Source organism: Malus domestica, chromosome 01 (assembly GCF_042453785.1).
Source record: "Malus domestica chromosome 01, GDT2T_hap1".
NCBI lineage: Eukaryota > Viridiplantae > Streptophyta > Magnoliopsida > Rosales > Rosaceae > Malus > Malus domestica.
In genome coordinates this window covers 23,577,683-23,597,289 of record NC_091661.1, presented here as the reverse complement: position 1 = coordinate 23,597,289, position 19,607 = coordinate 23,577,683, and the positions used below count along the sequence as shown (strand labels likewise).

General features: G+C 37.1%; 2 protein-coding genes across 3 annotated transcripts; both read right to left on the bottom strand.

Moving 5' to 3' along the window:
* Positions 1 to 754: 754 nt before the first annotated feature.
* On the bottom strand, positions 755 to 8,706 carry LOC103434381 (WAT1-related protein At2g39510-like). 2 transcript variants are annotated; one of them, XM_070818786.1, is made up of 7 exons: positions 8,113 to 8,706; positions 7,946 to 8,008; positions 7,677 to 7,793; positions 6,836 to 7,073; positions 2,238 to 2,399; positions 1,490 to 1,641; positions 755 to 1,130 (listed from the first exon to the last, which is right to left on the bottom strand). In XM_070818786.1, exons 1-7 carry the CDS (start codon positions 8,310 to 8,312, stop codon positions 1,010 to 1,012), a joined length of 1,053 nt encoding a protein of 350 aa, XP_070674887.1. In that variant the 5' UTR covers positions 8,313 to 8,706; the 3' UTR covers positions 755 to 1,009. The 2 variants fall into 2 exon arrangements, with proteins under 2 accessions (XP_070674887.1, XP_070674890.1); XM_070818789.1 differs by lacking the exon at positions 2,238 to 2,399 and having other exon boundaries at positions 8,113 to 8,414.
* Positions 8,707 to 12,614: 3,908 nt separating this feature from the next.
* LOC103434412 (uncharacterized) lies at positions 12,615 to 18,061 on the bottom strand. The gene is made up of 9 exons (XM_008372758.4): positions 17,693 to 18,061; positions 15,781 to 17,408; positions 15,365 to 15,591; positions 14,938 to 15,270; positions 14,173 to 14,419; positions 13,931 to 14,059; positions 13,632 to 13,847; positions 13,273 to 13,396; positions 12,615 to 13,108 (listed from the first exon to the last, which is right to left on the bottom strand). The coding sequence occupies exons 2-9, from the start codon at positions 17,323 to 17,325 to the stop codon at positions 12,870 to 12,872; spliced, it is 3,060 nt and encodes a 1,019-aa protein (XP_008370980.2). The 5' UTR covers positions 17,326 to 17,408; positions 17,693 to 18,061; the 3' UTR covers positions 12,615 to 12,869.
* Positions 18,062 to 19,607: the final 1,546 nt, after the last annotated feature.

The following is a 19,607-nucleotide window of genomic DNA, read 5'->3' as shown; positions in this document are numbered from 1 at the left end:
AGAATCAAAATCATTTCAATTCCTATATTCTGTTAAAAAACATGCCCTAAGTTTCTTATACACCTGTTACATAATCAATTAAACTACTCATTATCTACTATGATTCTGATCGTCTCACACCAAACTACTAGCTAGACTTTGATAAAGTTACTTGTAAGTTGTAAATATGTGAGGATTAATTCTATCGACTTTTCGAGGCAATACTACGTAGAATCCGTCGAATCCCTAGGAGCTTGGATTGGATTAACCCCTCACAATTTTGGCAATTAAAATAGGTCTTGTGCTTTGCTTGTTGAAGAGTGCAAGCAAACACCAATGCACTGGCTAGTCGTCTCAAATCAACTATCATCATTAGTATTAGTTAAGTCATTTAACTTTTGAGGACATTTGCTAGAAGCAATGTCTTTAGGGAAGCCAATTTTATAGCGGATGCTATAACTAGTGTCGATTATTCGGTTGCTGATTTTCATATATTTGGGATAGAACTCTTCCTTCGGTGGCCCGTTAGGCCTTCCTATTTGATTGTACCAAAACTGGTACTAACGTTTATTGTTGTACATTTTAGTGCATTTGCAGCGCCTATTTAAAGAGTTGAGAATCTATATCAGGAGCCCTTTGGTTCCAGCATTGCTAATTCACTTCAGCATGACTTGACCTACTCATTGAAAAAATCTATTGTGTGTTTATCTCTTATCACGTAAAATTGATATTACTGATTCTTTAGTAATATCGGTATTAAATTGCCAGCTTTACATGAAATAATCATGGACTCAATCATGCATATATTGGGTTTGATACATACATATATATATATAAGGGATGTAACATTATACTAAATTAACTTTTGGCCTTGCATGAAATTTGTTACAGATTGAAAATTCAAATTCCAAGTAGTTATTATAGAGTATTTTGCTCTTCCTCCTTAAGATAAATATATCAGCTTCTTATTAGTAACATCAATGGCCACAGATATCTGAAGTCAGTGTCCTTTCCATGAATGTAGTATTTGTTAAATAGTCGTATCCAATTCCACGTTATCATTTTTTTCTAACTCAGATGGAAGTTGATCCTTGCTTTTCCCCCATAGAACCATATAAAGGCCAATCACAATGACTATTGCTCCTATAACTCTGTCAAAATACAAATTTGCTTTGTTAACTCCACATTTTTTTTCTGTAGGAAAATATGCACAACTGAACAAGTTATAAACTTTTAATCTTCGAATAAAGAAACACTTTTAATAGTTTAAACCCGCATGGACAATAACCAGGAAAAAAAGTAGCACTACACGCGATTTACATACGACTTAATTATTGTATGTTTAGTGTCCCTTGATTCTATTGTTTGTTAGAAAGTTTGTAATAATGCAGTTCCATTTGTACATATTTCATTTTCCCTTTTGTTCTCCTTTATTTTGTATTTTTGTTTTGAAAAAGGTAAATAAATGCAAGGTGCTCCTAGTAGAAAAGAGAGATTGATGCGAAATTACCTTCCCAGGTACATGATCTCAGCTAAAATGAAGGAGCTCATAACGGCTACAATAATCAAGCTTAGGGGATTAAAAGCAGTCACAAAAACAGGTCCTCTTTCCTTCATTACTATTCCCTGAATGTAAAAAGCGATCCCTGAACACATTATTCCCTGCATCAAAAGATCTTCAGGCTGTAATATATAAACTGGTAAAGTATATGTATGTATGCGTGTGTGTGTGTGTATAGAGAGAGAGAGAGAGAGAGAGAGCCTTTAAAGGAATGGATCTTCTTCATTTCTTTTTATAAAAACGGAGATTAGTTGTGGAGTCCAAACTACATTGAACTTTAACGATCCGGACCGTTTATTTTTCAAGTTGCACCTCACAGATCATCCTTGCAAAATATTAGCCAAATCATAAATATTTAAAACATCTAATTGGGTTCAAAAAAATCAACGAATATTTTGTTATAAGAAACAATGAAATTTTATCTTGATAATTAAATAGACAAATGATTCGGATTGAATTGAATTTTTGCAAGGATGATCTATGAGTCAAGACTTACAAAATATATGGTTCGGATTGTTAAATTCGATGTGAAGTGGACACCACACCTATCCCCATTTTTTTTTTCAACAATGGGGATCCTTTGCATATGTATATGTATATGTGTGCGTTTGTGTGCGTGCGCGTGTGTGTGCGAGTGTGTAGTCTGCAATAATATTTTTTTATCAGAAAGCTTGGGGTTAAATTACGAAGTTCTTACACAATAAACAACAGCTAACAACTTAGAATCAAAGTGTATGGACCAAGCTGTAAGGTTATTCCATTCGAAAGCTAGGGCCACCGCAAAGCCTTGAACCGTGCCCGCCAAGCATATCCAAACTGTTAGGGAGAGCTCAGCAGGGTATGACTTTAGTGTAATCGCCTACAAAAGCCGTGATTAGTATTGTTAAGCTATATCCCCTGATCAATATTGTTCTTGTAATCTTTGTAAAGAAAGGAAGAACAGCAAAGAGTTTCAGAGAGAGAGAGAGAATGAAGAAGAACAATCTTGACTCTTAGTGAAGAAGTAATACATGAGGTTAGACTTACATAGTCTTCAACAATACAAGTACATCAACCAACTGATTCTCTAAAATTGTAAGAAGTGTCTCAATCATAATAACTACACACATACTCTAACAAGTGTCTCAATCATAATAACTACAAACATATACTCTAACAAGTATGACAATGAGAGTGATAATTATGTATTAGCATAGTTACTTATGTCAATTGTCACGTCCCGATCCCGACATACGTCCAGGATCAACCCAAGACATCACCAAATACCCGTCTATCATACCCCACCTTCGGGATATGGGCCAAACACAACTCACGATCCAAAAGCGTAGTAATTTTTCGTATACTTTATGGTTGCATCTAACCTCCTCATTAGACTGCCTACGTACCTTAAACAAGAATCAAGTCATTCGTAGTTCATTCACTACAATTCAACATATATCACAGTCCGTTCAAGCCAAAAGGCATAACATTCCTCAATTAATTATTAGAACTTGGCAAGCATGAAATTACTAGACTTAGGGCTACATAACAACCCACATGCAATCAAGATTTCCAATTCATCTATCATATAAATCACTATGTTTCAACATAAAATCGCAATTCATAGCATGTAATATATCAAAGAATCAACAAAGCACAATATTATTCTCTAGTCACATTGATCAACTAATCTAATCGTATTAATAACAATCATATCCAACATCATTCCACAATCACTTCAATTAATCAGTCCTAAGAATCAGAGATGCACTATATTAACATTTAACTACATTAATTGGTCAACATGATCACATATCAATGCACAAAATTTAATAAAGGAATTCTACATAATTCCCTACTTGGATTCCAAATAATAACATGATAATTCTAATTTATACACATAACGACTGTGAGCAATTCCTACTCACTCGAATCTAGGGTCGAACTAACTTTATGGAAATGACCAAGAGTAGGGGTTCCGGACCTCTCAACGAAATCCCACCGAAATATAATCGCCTATCGGAATGTACCAAGTACAACTAATCCTCATCACCCATCGAATGCGTATGGTCCCCCAACACGAATATACCAAGCAGAACCATATGCATAATCTAATAGCATAGGCAGTGATCACCCAACACGGATATACCAAGCATGATCACCCCTACCAGTCTCTTAACGAGGATATGCCAAGCAGGATTGTATCATATAACTCTAGGTAGTGATCACCCAACGGTGATATACCAAGCATGATCACTCTTGTAAAGCATATGGTCCCTCAACGTGGATATACCAAGCAGAACCATAGCATAATTTCATCGTGCAGGTAGTGATCACCCAATGCGGAAATACCAAGCATGATCACCCCTGAAATACATATGGTCCCCCAACACAGATATACCAAGCAGGACCATCCATGTACCACTGCTACATAGTGTAATAAATTCAACACACCACCTATCCATACCTCAACCCCTATGAGTTGCAACGTAGTCACCTATACCATCAACTGCTCATGGCCACCAACAAATATGTCACACAAGCATATAAGTTCTACATAATACATCTAATAGGGTTCTAGGATCACATTGTCATAACATTTATCATACTTATCATTCACATTAGGCATTTTAGCCAAAATGGTCCCTAAGATTTGCATAACACATCACATTGGTCCCTAAGATTGAAAATAAATAGAAATGGTCCCTGAGATTGTTCACCATCCATTATTTTGGTCCTCCCATTAAAAACTCCGTTAAGTGTCCCGAAGCTCTTGGCCGAAAGTTTGGGCAATTTTCAAAACTTCATAACTCAATCGTCTCATAACCAAATTCGACCCATAATATATCAAAATGAAGATAGGAAAGTGTAGAACAAGATTATACCTATTTGGAAGCCCAATGGTTGCCAAAGATGGCCAGAAAATAGCCTGAAAGGTAACTAGTCCGTGGGAAAACTGGAAAACTGGCCGAAAACTGGGTAAATTTTAAACGTTCATAACTTCTTCAATACTCAACGAAATCGAGTGATTCAAAACAAAAATCATACTTCTCGACGAGACAAATAAAATGATACCTTTATCAACGGCTAAATCACCGTGGTTTGGCCGAAAAATGGCTCGAAAGTGGCTGTCTTGGTATCGAGTTAGCCACTTTCGAGCTGTTTTCTGGCCAAACCACGGTGATTTAACCATCTAGTAAGGTACCATTCTCTTCGTCTTATTGATAAGTATGATTTTCATTTTTGAATCACTTGATTACGTTGAGTATTGAAGAAGTTATGAACGTTTAAAATTTACCATGTTTCCAACGAGTTTTCCAATTCTCCCCGCAGACTAATCACATTTTAGGCTATTTTCCGGCCATCTCCAGAATCATTGGGCTTCGAAATAGGTATAATCTTGTTCTACACTTTCCTATCTTCATTTTGATATATTATGGGTCAAATTTGGTTAAGAAACAATTGAGTTACGAAGCTTTGAAAATTGCCTAAACTTCCAGCCAAAAGCTCTGGAATACTTAACGGAGTTTTTAACGAAATGACCAATATAATGGATGGTGGACAATCTCAGGGACCATTTATATTGATTTTCAATCTCAGGGACCAAAGTGATGTGTTATGCAAATCTCATGGACCATTTTGGCTAAAAAGCCTTCACATTATTAAGAAGATAAATAAACACATATACATCACAATATGACGTCTCATACACATAAATCGATGTATATATAATCTGGGATAACTACTAACCAATAAAGGCTCACTAAGCCCTACATAGTCTCTAGTAATACTGGTTTTTAATATTAAAGATCAATTTGTAGCATATTAGCCAAAAGTCAAGTCTCTATCAAAGGTAGGGTCCACAACCTTATACAAGTCAATCTTGAACATTCGCCCATGGATTTCCGATATGTAACTTCCCAATGTCTTATTTATCTTCTAGAACGATATTCTAAAATTTCGGAACAATTCAACGGTCAGATCTCTGCCAATTACTAGAATTAAGTTGCTATCAACGTTTGGTTTTACAAACTTAGCAATTCAATTTGGGAAGATCCGTATGTCGGATTTCCAATTTATCAATTCCTATAGTCCTCAAATATTACGTACTATAACGTATCAAGGTTTGGTGATGATTCAACGGTCGGGTTGTCAATTCATATAATGTCCAAGAGGCGGTCTGTAACAAAACTATAGTCATACGACAAGATTTCGTCAATCAAATGTCACATATGAAATCAGGGTATCCAAATTAGTCTAGGAAGGGCAAGTGGGGTCTCGGCCCACGCGCCGCTTCGACTAGTTGGAAAATTCAACTATTTCCAAAAATTACCAAATTTTACAGAAATGAAGATCTCAATGCATAGAGAAAGTTCTATACATGTGACCAAGTCCAATTTGGTCGGAAAATACCCCAAATTGGCTCGCACTCGTTGGAAACCCTAGAATATGGGTAAACTTTGATTCTCCTTCCTCGGTGTTCCGATGCCCCTACCATTCCTGGGTCCAAAGGGATTTGATTAATGGTGGTGGTGGGTGGTGTAACTCGCCAGAACGGCAGGATCGCCGTCAAAAACCTCCGGTGCTCCGATGAAGTTCCTCGCGATTTTGGACCTAAAACCTTTCGATCTTGAGCGGGAATGGTAGAGGGGAGGTTGTGGAAGAGGTTGCAAGTGGTAGATTGGTGAGTTTGGCCTGAAAAAAATGGCGGAAGTGGCCGGAAACCACTTCGGGTCGAACAGGTTGGGTGCAGGTGTCTGGGTCGACGGGAAGGGGATGTCTTTTCTCTCCCTTCCTGATTGGTCCCCCTCCTCGCTAATTTCTGATTGGTCCTCTTTCCTAGTAGGTGGGAGTTTAATTAATTTCTAGTCTAAAATTTAATAAAAGAAAGAAAACGATTTTGGACAACCGTATCTTTTTCGTTATAATCCCGATTCGCAAACGGCTTTCGCCTATACGCTCGTGGTTTCAAGATCTATTCGAAAACATTAATTGTGACCTCGAAAGGTCAACAAATTTTAAAGAATTAATTTCCGAACTTCAAACTTCGTAACTAGTTAATTAAAATCTAAATTAATATAAATTCCAGAAAAATAATATAAAATCTCAATAATACAAATACGTAGGTTATAACTGTAAAATTCAGGAACAGGATTTCACATCAATAGCCGTGGTTGTTACTTGCATGTTACTCCAAGTAAAATATCAACTCTCAATCTACTTATACTTTTTTCTAATGTTGAAAGATATTTCAAGCTCGAATTCTGATAATCTCAGTTGATTAAAAAAAAGTTGCATTAAACTTTAGAGACTTACTTGGAGAGTGACGAAACCAGCCCAGCAGAAACATCCCGCTGCAACCATGATAGCTCCCTTTATATGATCTTGATGATCTGTGGAAACTGTAGATTCGTGATGGGGATTTCTTCTTGTCCACGGAAAATTCAACATGGGTCCATTAATTAGAGTCATAAGCATGGCTCCTCCCACCATCACTATGGTCCCCAATATTTTTGCCTGGCTATGCAGGCTTCTCAAATTAACCTTCTCAAGCCTAACATTAATACCAGACAAATTAAATAATTCCACATTTTCCTGAACTATGCAAACAAATTAGAGCAATATATACAGTAGGAATATATATGAGTAAATTGTAGCTATGATTCCTTAACTTTAACTCAATTGGAGCAATGGTCTCTCAATCAAAAATTCATTACCATTGGTCTCTCAACTCATCAAAGCATGTAGATATGGTCCCTCAACTAAAAATTCATTATCATTGGTCCCTCAACTTTAATTCAACTAAAGAAATTGTCCCTTAACTTTAACTCAATTGTATCAACGGTCATTCCAACATAACTCGTTTTGACAAAATTTTTGATGTAGTTGACGAAAATAACCATAATTACACACTTTGATGAGTTGAGGGACCCTAATTATATAAATGGTTATTTCAACATAACTTATTTTGACAAAATTGATGAAAATAACTATAGCTACACACTTTGATAAGTTGAGAGACCAATAGTAATGGATTTTTAGTTGAGGGATCATTGCTTCAATTTGATTAAAGTTGATGGACCATTGCTACAATTTACTATATATATATATAATATATACGGTGTGTTGTGTGTGTGTGTGTGTTAATTAAATATACCTGAAAACCCAAGCCATTATGAATGCAAAAGCAGGAAGGACATTGTACAGAGCAGATGTAACAGTTGCTGTTGTAAGCTTCATCCCGGTATAGGCCAAGTTCTGGTCCATTACAGGCCTAATAATAATTAAGAGTGAGATCATCACTTGATTAGTTTGATTTTCCAATATGTTTAAAAAGAAAAACAGTACTATATAATTAAAACTTTATTTTTTTCAAACTCAGAAATAAGCTGAAAAATATGTGACTTAGTGGTCACGGTACTTAACTCTAAGAGGCCAAGCAAAACAATCTTAAAAAAAATAGATAAGGTCATCTTTGGCCTTACTCTCCTGCAATAGAATAACTTCAGTGGATTAGTTTTCTTCATCTCTCAACATGTCAAATGCAAAAAAGATTACGACATACAGAAAAGGAGGGTGACAGGGAGACGCACCTATCGAAGATAATGGCGAAAGGAGCTATAAAAACAGTGGCCACAGCGTGCCGATAGGCTACGAAGACCTGCGGGCTCATCCCACGGTTTAGAGCAAACTTTGAAATTATGAACAAACCTGCGAACCCAAATTGCAGTAAGGTGACAGCCATGAACGGCATCAGCCGAATGAGCATCTGAGCCGTGGAGCACTTAGACATGTTGATCTTGTTCTAAAACTAGTTGCTAGTGAGTGATGATCAGGGATGAGAAAAAATGGAGAAGCAGAAGCAGTTACTTATAGGCATAGTAAATTATGTACATCTCAATCTTGGTATTCTTAGGATTCCACGATAAGGTGTGCTGAAACGGTAACTTTCTGTGAAGAGAACCCATATGTCACCAAGTTAAGCATCAAAACCTATAGTACCTCTTTTCAACACATCGAATATTATCCTTCATTATCATATTATATGATTCATATCTTACTAAGCAAGCAGTAATTAAATCATCGCTCCAAGTGATTAAGTCAAAATTTGGTTTAAACGTACGTGACTCATATCACAAAAGTGTATAGAGAGCAAGAGGTGCTGAAAATGGAATTTACTTTAATTCAGGGTTAGGTCTTAGCGGTTGTTGTCTCCAGTTGTTAGAGGATGTATATATCATGTTCACTACACTTAGAAGACTTAATATATATTTATGATGAGTTTGATACATAATTATTATAGACTCCATCTCGATAGTATAGTTTTGTTGTAGGAGCGTTTTCACGTTGTAAAAGTATCTTAGGTAGAAGCGTTTTCTATTAGCTTGATTTTTCTTGATTACTAGCACGCTCATTGCTGAAATGACTTTAATGATGAGAGACCTCACCCTGCGATGGGGTAAGATAAGAGATTCAATTTACAATTAGTTAGGTAAAAATGAATAAGATTACTTATGACGTTTGCACACTACAATATGCAGCGTTAGCAAATTTTTACGTGATTTTTACATGGTTATTTTTTAAGAAAGTTGGGGTTCCACCATAAAAATAATTGATAATATGAAGAGTAGTTCAACGAGCCTAACACGTGAACAACACAACGGGGTGACGTGGAGTACATGTGGCCTTTTGGCTTCACATGTGACATGTGGCCCTTTGGCTTCACATGTGACATGTAGCCCTTTGGCTTCACACGTAAGACAGCCTAACTCTGATACCATGAAAAAAGTTGGGATTCCACTATAAAACCAATTGGTAATATAAGGAATATCCCAACCTCTTAAAAGCCCATGCAAGATCTCTCCTCTCATCAATGTGAGACTCATTCTCAACAATTTTGCTCTTTGTAGTCCTTTAGATATTTTTCTTTGTGGATAATGTGGATGCAAATTTCTTCCTCCTTAATCTTGGACAATTTTGCACCTATAAAACAATTAACACCTTAGGTTAAGGCCAAGAGCCTCACGCGCCCATGATGAATTGGGGGGGGCTTTGGCCGAAGAACCTCTGATGTCAAAGTTAGAATTTAGAGAGAAAGAGTGTTTAGAGAATTTTGGGATTTTTTCCAAAGTGTTGGAATTGGCTTTTTGTGAGAATGGGAGTATATTTATAGGGATAAGAGGTGACCGGCCTAGCTAGGGTTTTTTGGGTTTAATTAGGAGTTACAAAATAAAATAACTCCCTAATTAACTTGGCTAATTATTTGTCGTACCAAGGAAAAAAGGTAGAAGGAAAGGCTGATTTCTTTTGGGGATGAAAGATGGCCGGCCTTTTTGTGGGAGTTAGGGTAAAGTGAATGGTCTAAATGCTAATTAAGGGAATAATTAGCTAATTAACCCATTAATTAGCTATTTATCATTATTTTAGAATGAATGTTTTAGGAATTATGAAATAAGTATAGTATTTAGCTAATTGATTAGCTAATTAATGAAATAGGAAATATATGAATAAATTAAGTTTTAAGTTGATACCTATTTTGGGCACTTTTGTCTTGGTTGAGAGATAATTGCCTGCTGCTTGCGCGTAGGAATCCCCCGGTATGCCCCAATGGTAGTTTTGTCTTCTTTTGTTAAAAATTCACGTATCACCTTGTGAATATTTTTGCCTCTACAAATAGTATTTATTCGATCATGTTACTCTCCTATTTCTCTCTAGCTTTTGAGGGATCTCATGGATGCATATGTAATTGGAGAATAATTTATTGTCCAAAATTGAGCACAATGTCTCAATCAAGCCATCATTTTCATTATTACTTTTGCCGAGATGGAAAACAGGTAATCGGATACTCTCTGGACAAAGGAACTTAACCCATTCATCAAGTTATTCGGATTATTGAAATTTGATTTTACGGCTATAAAACAGGAGTTCCTTAAAATTATAATAATTGTAACCGTTGGATCAAATTTCAATGATCTGGATCATTTGATCACTGGATTCAATTCCTTTGGATCCGGAAAGAATCCGGTTCCGGAAAACAGGGATGAATCCCATCACTGCCAGACTACCCGAATCAGATATCAGATTTGACAATTGCTTCCTTGTTTTGAAGTGGTGACTTATTCTGATTCTCCTCCATTATGCACGATCGAGCTTAGAATTCGCTTTTTAAAAAAAGCATTTGTTTTTCAACATATGTTATTTAATTAATTAACATATGCTTCTTTATTTAAAAAATAAATAAATAAATGAAAAAATTTCGGTATTATTTACTTTAACGAAAAATCATATTTTTACATTAAAAAGTCAATTATAGTACTATTCATTTTACCATTTATTTTATCCATATCATTAAAACTTAAAGTTTTCAAACCATTTTCATTAGTTTTCCTTAAAAACTTCTTAATTTCATTCTGGCCAAAATCCAATCGTGGAGCTTAGGGAAAAGGATCATCGTTGGATCCTTTTTATGGGGATCTCGGAAATCCTGTGATCGTGATCATTCATCGTATATCGTATTAAAAGTATCTAACAAAAATTGACCGCACGATATACGATGAATTGTCACAATCACGGAATCCCCGGGAATCCGGGATCCCCAAAAAAATGATCCGGTGAGAATCCTTTTCCGGAGCTTAGGAGCTAAGTGCAAGAAATTAATGGCAAATTTCTTTAATTTCTTGCACTAGATTAAAGTAGTAGCTGGTGGTGAAATAATATTTTACTTTAAGCTTCATTAAATAGCTAAATACATATGCTGTCCATCTCATAGTTCCACATTTGCATTTTCCGTGTGCAATTTAATGATTAAAAGTTTAAAACCCTAATTCTAAATTATTAGATCATTTGACAACCACCAGGTCCTTCATTATACATGTAACATAGCAGTATAGCACTTGAACCAAAATATGTGCTAAGAATGTCCAAATTAGAATGCATAAAGATTCGTGCGTATTAAGCACTGCTTTTGGCTTGTGCTTTGCTTTCTTCCTTATTGAATTGATACTAAAATAAAATACTTTTGCCAACTCTACTAGTAGTTGCCAGCAGGTTGCCGCCGCGCATGCATGCGCACGTATTGACTTTAGATTTTTGAAAGAAAATACTCTACACATGAAACCTTTCATGATCTTTGGCTATGTCACTCTCTCTTTTGGTAGCCACATGATGAGAGAAATAAACAGAAAAAATTTCACATTATGATAATGGAGAAATAAGAGATATATAACGTGACAACTTATGTTTTATTTGATAACCATTTTGTTTTTCGGCTATAATTTTGATTTTTTATGCTAGAGATAAATGAAAAAGTACGAAAGAAATGAGGAATTGAAAAGTATGAAGAGAGGTGGTTGGAGGGAGAAATTAAATGAAGATTATATAAAAACAAAATCTTGAAAGTAAAAAAAACTTAAAATTGTCTTTTAATATTTGATCTTTCATTTTGTCATTCCATACGCATTTCTTCTCTACGTTTTATCATTCCTTCAAACCCCCTCCTTTTCATTGTTTCTTTCTCCTACATAATTTTCCTCTATATGTAGTATAAACAAGAAGGAACAATTTTGCAAAGAAATACTAAAATGATGGTGATTTAATTCAAGGGTCATATAATTTTGGATTTAAATAATTTTTGGTAGGCATGATCTATGAATGATGAATTAAAATATACATGATTCAAATTGTTGAAAAAAATTACAAAGTAGACTACAAAATATGTGTCAAAAAATACCTCTCCTGATCCTAAACCTATAATGATTTTCCTACGTATATAGCAAAAAAAAATGAATACTAAAAATTAAACGAATTGATTATCAAACATGCCCCTGTAAATTTTCTCGTTAACCATGCCCTTAGTTTACCTTCTTAACCATGCCTATTTTTGAGCAACTTACTCGAGTCATTTGCACATCATCACATTCTTGTAGTTGATCTGGTGTGAGATCCATGCCGCCGAAGACATCAATTCAAAGAAATTCGGGGGGTGGAAAAGACAAGACTTAAAACTTCGAATTAATATGATCATGCTTAACCAAATATTTCAATTGTATCATAATATATAACGGCAAATAACAAAAAAAAAAGATCCAAAAAAATATTATCATCCGGAATGGCCAAACGAACCTTGTGTCATTAATATAAAGCAGCTTGACATTATTCTCAAAACACTTGATCACCACAATAAGAAACAAAGAGATCTTATTCTCCGAGACGCCGCTCTCGCTTACATGGCATACCACGGTGAAAAACCACCATTTGAATCGACAAAAGTTCAGGACACAAAAATTCAGACAGTATTATACGAAGATATATAAACACGTCGTTGTTTGGTTTTCGGTAAGTATGGCAGACTTCAACTGGGAAACTCAATTGGCTCCTTCTGTACCGCTTTGTGTACAATCTCACTTTGTTCCTTCAAATGAACTGTATAGAAACCAGTGGCCGTGGCAGCTGATGGAGCACGGCCAATATATTTTATGTCGTCGAAAGTTCCTCTACCCAGGGACTTCATGGCAGTGCTAAGGCGGGGTGCAATATAGCTGTAGGCGCCCATGTTCATCGGCTCTTCCTGGACCCAAACTATCTCAGCATCTGCAGGAACCAAATAAGGAATGTATCAACCTCATGATGTCAGCAAAATTTAGCCCCCAGAGAGAACAAAAAACCCCATCACCCTGAGCCTCATAGCATTATATACATCACCAAAAATTTTCGACATTCCATTAATCATTATCTACAGAGTCCAGACTACATACTTGGATATCGCTTCAGCTCTCTCTGGATGAGGTCATACGGGAAAGGGCAAAGCTGTTCCACTCTACAAATTGCAACATCCTTTGCTTCAACCTTTCTTCGCTCTTCATCAAGCTCATAATAAACCTGTACAGGATAGAAGATAGAATAAACATTTTGTCCCATGTTCAGGTAAAATAATACAACTTACAAATCATAATCATCTATAAGTCAAGATAATGATCTACTTCTGTCAGGTTTTGTTTTTCATACTAGCCAATTGATTACTTTACTGGAAAAACCATAACGCAATTAGAAGTCAAACATGTACATGCATGCATGTGTGTGCTTATATATGGAGGAAAACTAGGAATATAATTACCTTGCCGGAGCACAGGACCAGCCGTCTAATACCCTCCTCCAGATCAGAGTGGCCATTCTGGTCCTTGATGAGGCGCTTAAATCTGGTCCCCTGCTTGTCAAAACCTGGGTGACCTTGCACATCATCAAACTCAGATAGATTTGATTTGCAATCCTTGTGCCGTAACAGGTTTTTAGGAGCCATCACAATAAGAGGCTTGCGGAATTCCCTGTGTAACTGGAAATAAGGAAAAATGTCAGAACATGCAGAAACTCATCACGATGCTGGAAAATATTGATAAATGAAATATTTCCACTCACCTGACGACGCAGAACATGGAAGTAGTTGGCAGGAGTTGTCACGTTCACAACCTGCCAATTGCATTCCTGAATTTGCTTTCGAAGTGTGGGATCCATCTCAGGTATGACAAAAGGATGGTCATCACTCATCTGTAAAAACATTAGGTAACGGTATTACTTCAGGATGCATGCCAGACACTACTGTTGCCCAAAGGAAAAAGGGAAGATGGGGGAGGAGTGAACCATATTTGACTAACAAATACCTGAAGAAATCGCTCCAGTCGGGCACTAGAATGTTCAGGGCCCTGGCCATCGTAGCCATGAGGAAGCAGCACAACAAGCCCAGTTTGACGAAGCCACTTGGACTCCCCACTACTCAAAAACTGATCAAAGATAACTTGAGCTCCGTTTGCAAAATCACCAAATTGAGCTTCCCAGATCACTAATGCATTTGGACTCTCCATCGAGTAACCCAATTCAAATCCAAGAACTCCAAACTCCGAGAGTGAGCTGTAAATACAAAGACAATTAGCTTGTATAGAAGACGAATTAAATATGTACTATTCAGTGTCTCATAAGCCATGTTGCGCAGTCTGTCAGTCCAACTATCTTTAAGATGGAGTACAGCAGCAAGAGATGGCAAATTAACACATTGAGTTGTATAAACCATAGAGAAGCAAGTTTTCGGGGATATGTGGACGATGTTCATGAATAAAAGAAGTAAATCATGGTGTAATGAATACAACATGTATATCAAATAGAATGTTGGGAACTGAAATCGCCCCTAACATAGACTCATGGCCAAACATCACCATTTCTTCTTACATTATACAGTACAGTACAAGGGAATGCTAATGAATCAAATTCTGGATCACTACATTAAAGCACAAGAAAACTCTGGACTGAACCTAACCAGATAAAAAACAATGGTCAAAATCTTCTATGCATTTATAGATATTTTAACAACCAAAAAAACAAGTAAAGGATCCTTGCAGAAGGGAACAGTACAACAAATAATCACGCTTTACCTGTTGCTAACTGTAAACATTTCCTCATCTTGGCCAGCCGTAATATGGTCAAGAGGGCAATACTTTTCCCCAGTTTCCTGGTCGTGAATAACAGAATGCCGATGACTAAATGTACCTCTTTCAACATCCTGACCACTCAGTCGAACATGGTTACCTTCTACTAGTAGTGTAGCAAAGGCAAGTGCTTCCGCAACTGCCCAATCAATTCCTTCACCAGTTGCAATCATTTGTGCACGTTGTTCATACACCTTCTTTACTGCCCTGTGAGGCTTTAAAGTTTCTGGAAGGGCTGTAACTGCTTTGCCAACACTCTTCAAAATCTCTGGTTTTACCCTGTACAGCAGCATATAAAATTCATTAAAAATACAATTAAATAAAATCGGATATTGCGAAGAACAGGTGAAACTGGTAGAAAACAGTGCTCTACCCAGTATTCCGGATACGAGAAATCTGTTCAGGTGACTTAAATCCAGACCAATGGGATGAAAGCCAGTCCCTTCTTTGAAGAGTGTAATCCTTGCTAGCCAAGAATTCTTCATTGAGAATTTCATTAACCTTGCTTTGTATCCTTTCAATGTCTTCTTTGGCTACTTGTCCAGACTCTAGAAGTTTGTTCTGGTAGATTGTTAGAGCTGATGGATGATTCCGAATAACCTGCAAATCCCCAATTAAGTAGGGAAAAAAAATCAGGAGTCAGCTTTGCACATCTCGATAGCTGCACCATATAATATACCAGGACACAATAAGGAGAGGACTTTGGGATTTATAATGAGAAAAAGAATTTTTCTTCCTTCAGTCAATTAAGAAAATCAAATATTTAATTAATAGAAAATAAGGTCTAACCTTGTACATTTTGGGCTGCGTGAAAGAGGGCTCATCAATCTCATTATGCCCAAATCGACGATAGCACACTAAATCAACCACAACATCAGAATGGAAGGTCTGGCGCCATTCAGCTGCAAGCTCACATACATGAACAACTGCCTCCACGTCATCAGCATTTACATGAAAAATAGGGGCATTCAATGCTTTGGCAACATCAGTACAATACTGTGACGATCTTCCGGACATTGGATCAGTTGTGAACGCAACTTGGTTGTTCACCACAATGTGTATAGTCCCACCAGTGGTATAGTTCGGAAGAGCACTTAGATGAAGAGTCTCGTAGACCACACCTTGTCCAGCAAAGCTACCATCTCCATGAATCAAGACACCCATATTCTTGGTCCTGTCCGCATCATTTGAATAATATTGTTTTGCTCTAGTTTTTCCAACAACAACGGGGTCCACAGCTTCCAAGTGACTTGGATTTGCAACCAAAGATAAATGGATTCTCTTCCCACCTCTAGTGGGTCGATCATAAGAGGTTCCCAGGTGATACTTGACATCACCAGTCCCTGTGTAGAGCCCATCTTCATCCACGGGCTTTGTTCCACCACTGAATTCACTAAATATGTGACGCAAAGGTTTCCGAACCACATTACCCAATACATTCAGTCTGCCTCTGTGAGACATTCCAATAACTATGCTCTCAACCCCGAGATCAGCAGACCTATCAAACATCTCCTTCATGCCAGGAATAAGAGTTTCTCCCCCTTCAAGCCCAAACCTCTTTGCTGCTGTCCACTTAGTGGCTAAGAAGTTCTCAAACTGTGTACTCCAAATAAGCCTATCAAGAATAACCTCACGGCGCTGCCTATTATATTGCATTGGTATAGGAGTCTCAATCTTGTTTCTCAACCAGTTACATCTCTCACGATCTGCAATGTGCATATACTCATACCCAATGGTCCCACAGTAAGCCTGCTCAAGCCGGGTCAATATGGACCTAAGGGTCTGCACAGGACGGTTCTCAGACAAAAACCCAGCCATCCTCCAGACCCCCAAAAAGAACTCTCTATCGAGATCAGCCTCAGTGAACCCATATAGAGCAGGGTCAAGATCATCTGGGATTTCTCTCTCTTCCAAACCCAAAGGGTCCAATTTAGCTTTCATGTGACCATTGACCTGGTATGCCCTCACAAGCAACAACAGACGCATACTCTCTTGAATGGTCTGCCCCGAAATTCCGGGCGAGGTAGAGGCCTGACCCACAAAATTCCTAAAGAAATTGTCCCACGACTCATCAACGCTATTGGGGTCGGCTTCCCAAGCCCTCTGAAGCCCCTCCAAATAAACACTGCTGGTTCCATCTAAGAAACTATCAGTTAGCCTAGAGAGGGGTACAGGGCGTGGAACCGGGGCAGCCTTTGATTTAGGTATTGTGGTGTGAAAGTCTCGGCTTTGGGACGGAAGAACCCGCCTCCTAGCCGCATAGGACCCGCTATTCGATAAACTTCTCCTAATGGCGAGCTTTGCCACACCAGACCCAGCTCTAAACCACGACATAGCTACCAACCCAATCTATCAATCACAAAAACTTTATCCCAATTCACCTCCCAAAGCTCAGACCTTCCCGATCATACAAAACCCTGATCAAACCAATCAAAAAACAGAAAAAAATCATTATACTACGAGTTCATGAACTTGGAAGATTAGAAAGATCAAGGATTTGATGACATTAAACAAATAAAAAGTTAACAAAACCAATCGAGAACTATCAATGACCAGTTTGATCAACAGAGAAACGAAACTGTTCCATGAACTGTATACTTCGTGGACGAGACGTTTCGTTTTCGTTTCGGTTGTCTCCACAGAAACGGGATTAAACTACCCAAAGATGCGAGCTTGGAATCAACGGAGATTAGGGATTTACCTGGAAGTGGGAGTTGAGTTGAAGGCGAGAGGTGGATGGAAGAAGAGAATGGACAAGAACCAAATCGCTGGGAAGCGACGGGGACTATTCTGAGCTTTTCTGGAAAGCTACCTTATATTTTCCGCGGATATTTGAGGAATGGTCATGAATTATGATTGAATTGTGATGTTGGTCTTGAACTAATAATTCATTACATTTTAGTCCTCGAACCTGATTAAATGTGGGTGGAGCGTTGGTCCTTCCTAACCAATTCCGTTAAATTCTTACCCGCATTTGGTGAGCGAAGAGACATTTGATTGCAGGTGGTGAGGCGCCGGAGGTTTAGTTGTCGAGACAATTCGTTCGTAAGGTAACAAAAAATCTAACGCCGTTAGTGCAAGAGATTCAATGTACCTTTTATTGAGGGATCAAATCTAATAAATTTTTTATTGGAGAACAAGAGCTATAATTTGATGATAGTTCAGTGACTATTCCTCCAATTTCCTCTTTATCCATTTCCATTTTCTGTTTTCTTTTTCTGGTCAATTGTCAAAACCAAATCAAATCTTACTTCCTGATTTTTTTTTAAATTATTTTATTGCTGGTGTTAAAAGAGGCACAAATCTGACCTACCCCGAGAGAAATTGCAACAACGGTAAATTCGTTTCATGTAAATTTCAAAATAGAATTATGAAATAAACTCAAATGGGGAAGAGCATTAAAAAATTAAGAATGCGTAAATCATTTTCCGATAAATAATGCCTAACTCTTGTTTTGGTTAGCGGGTTCCCAAGATATATTCTTCCTTGTTCTACTTTGCTTCCTTTTAGTCTTCCAACTTTCCTTGTTTGGTTGTTTTTTTGAAGGGAATTGGATTCCATATGAATCTACTTTTAATCATTCATTGTATATCGTATGGTCAGAAATTATTTGATTTTTTATTTAAAATTAAATACAAATAGTATCTAACGAAAACTGGCTACACGATGTACAATGAACGGCTAGAATGTGAGGATCCCTAGGATAAAATCCCTACAAAATGATCCAGAGAGGATCCTTTTCCTTTTTGAAGAGCCTTGGTGTTCGCTCAAAGTAGTCGCACCATTCAATTCGAATACTGCTAATTTGAAGGGTCATTCCTTCTTAGCTGTAAATTATAAGTTGACATTAAAGGTAACTTACATGTAATGAGCCAAGCACATTTCATTCGATACTTTGTAACATTTGTGGTGTACATCAGCTCACATAGAAAGAAGGCATATCATATGATCCATAGTTTAGGTCATCTCTAACCGAAATAGTTAAACATAGTCTTATCCAGAATTATAACCCTATAAGAAATTATATTTAAATAAATAGTGTCAGACCATATTTATATATCATCTCCAATCGAAATAGGCTAAAACTTAGCCCCTCAATAATTTATTATTTTTAAGTTTGTTCTCTTTTTCTTTTTTTTTGTTAAATGATAAATTTGTTAGATTAGATGTTAAATTAGGAAGCCGATAAGATTCGAACATATATCATGATGCAAGGGTAAACTCCTTTCTACCACTGTGGTAGAGGTTTACTTGCTTTTTAAGTTTGTTCTTTCGAGCCCACTCTTATGCTTTTTATTGAAAACATTATATGGAAACAGTTTTAATCATGCTTTGGTCCATTTCATCCATTGGATTACATGGTGGAGAATGGCAGAATCGGGGCTTGGAGGGTGGCTGAAAGTAGCCAGCTCGTTAGCCTTTAGGCTAACTTTTGGTCTGGTGAGCTCCATACATTTTTTGCCCAACCTTCTATTGGAGATGAGTTTTTTATTAAAACGGGTCATTTTTCAGCATATAGCCTTTTAGCCTTACTAACATTTGGATCAATATGTGCGGGATCTGCATTTACATCTTGTTTATTTTGCAATGACGCTAATCTAAACTACTCTAGTTTT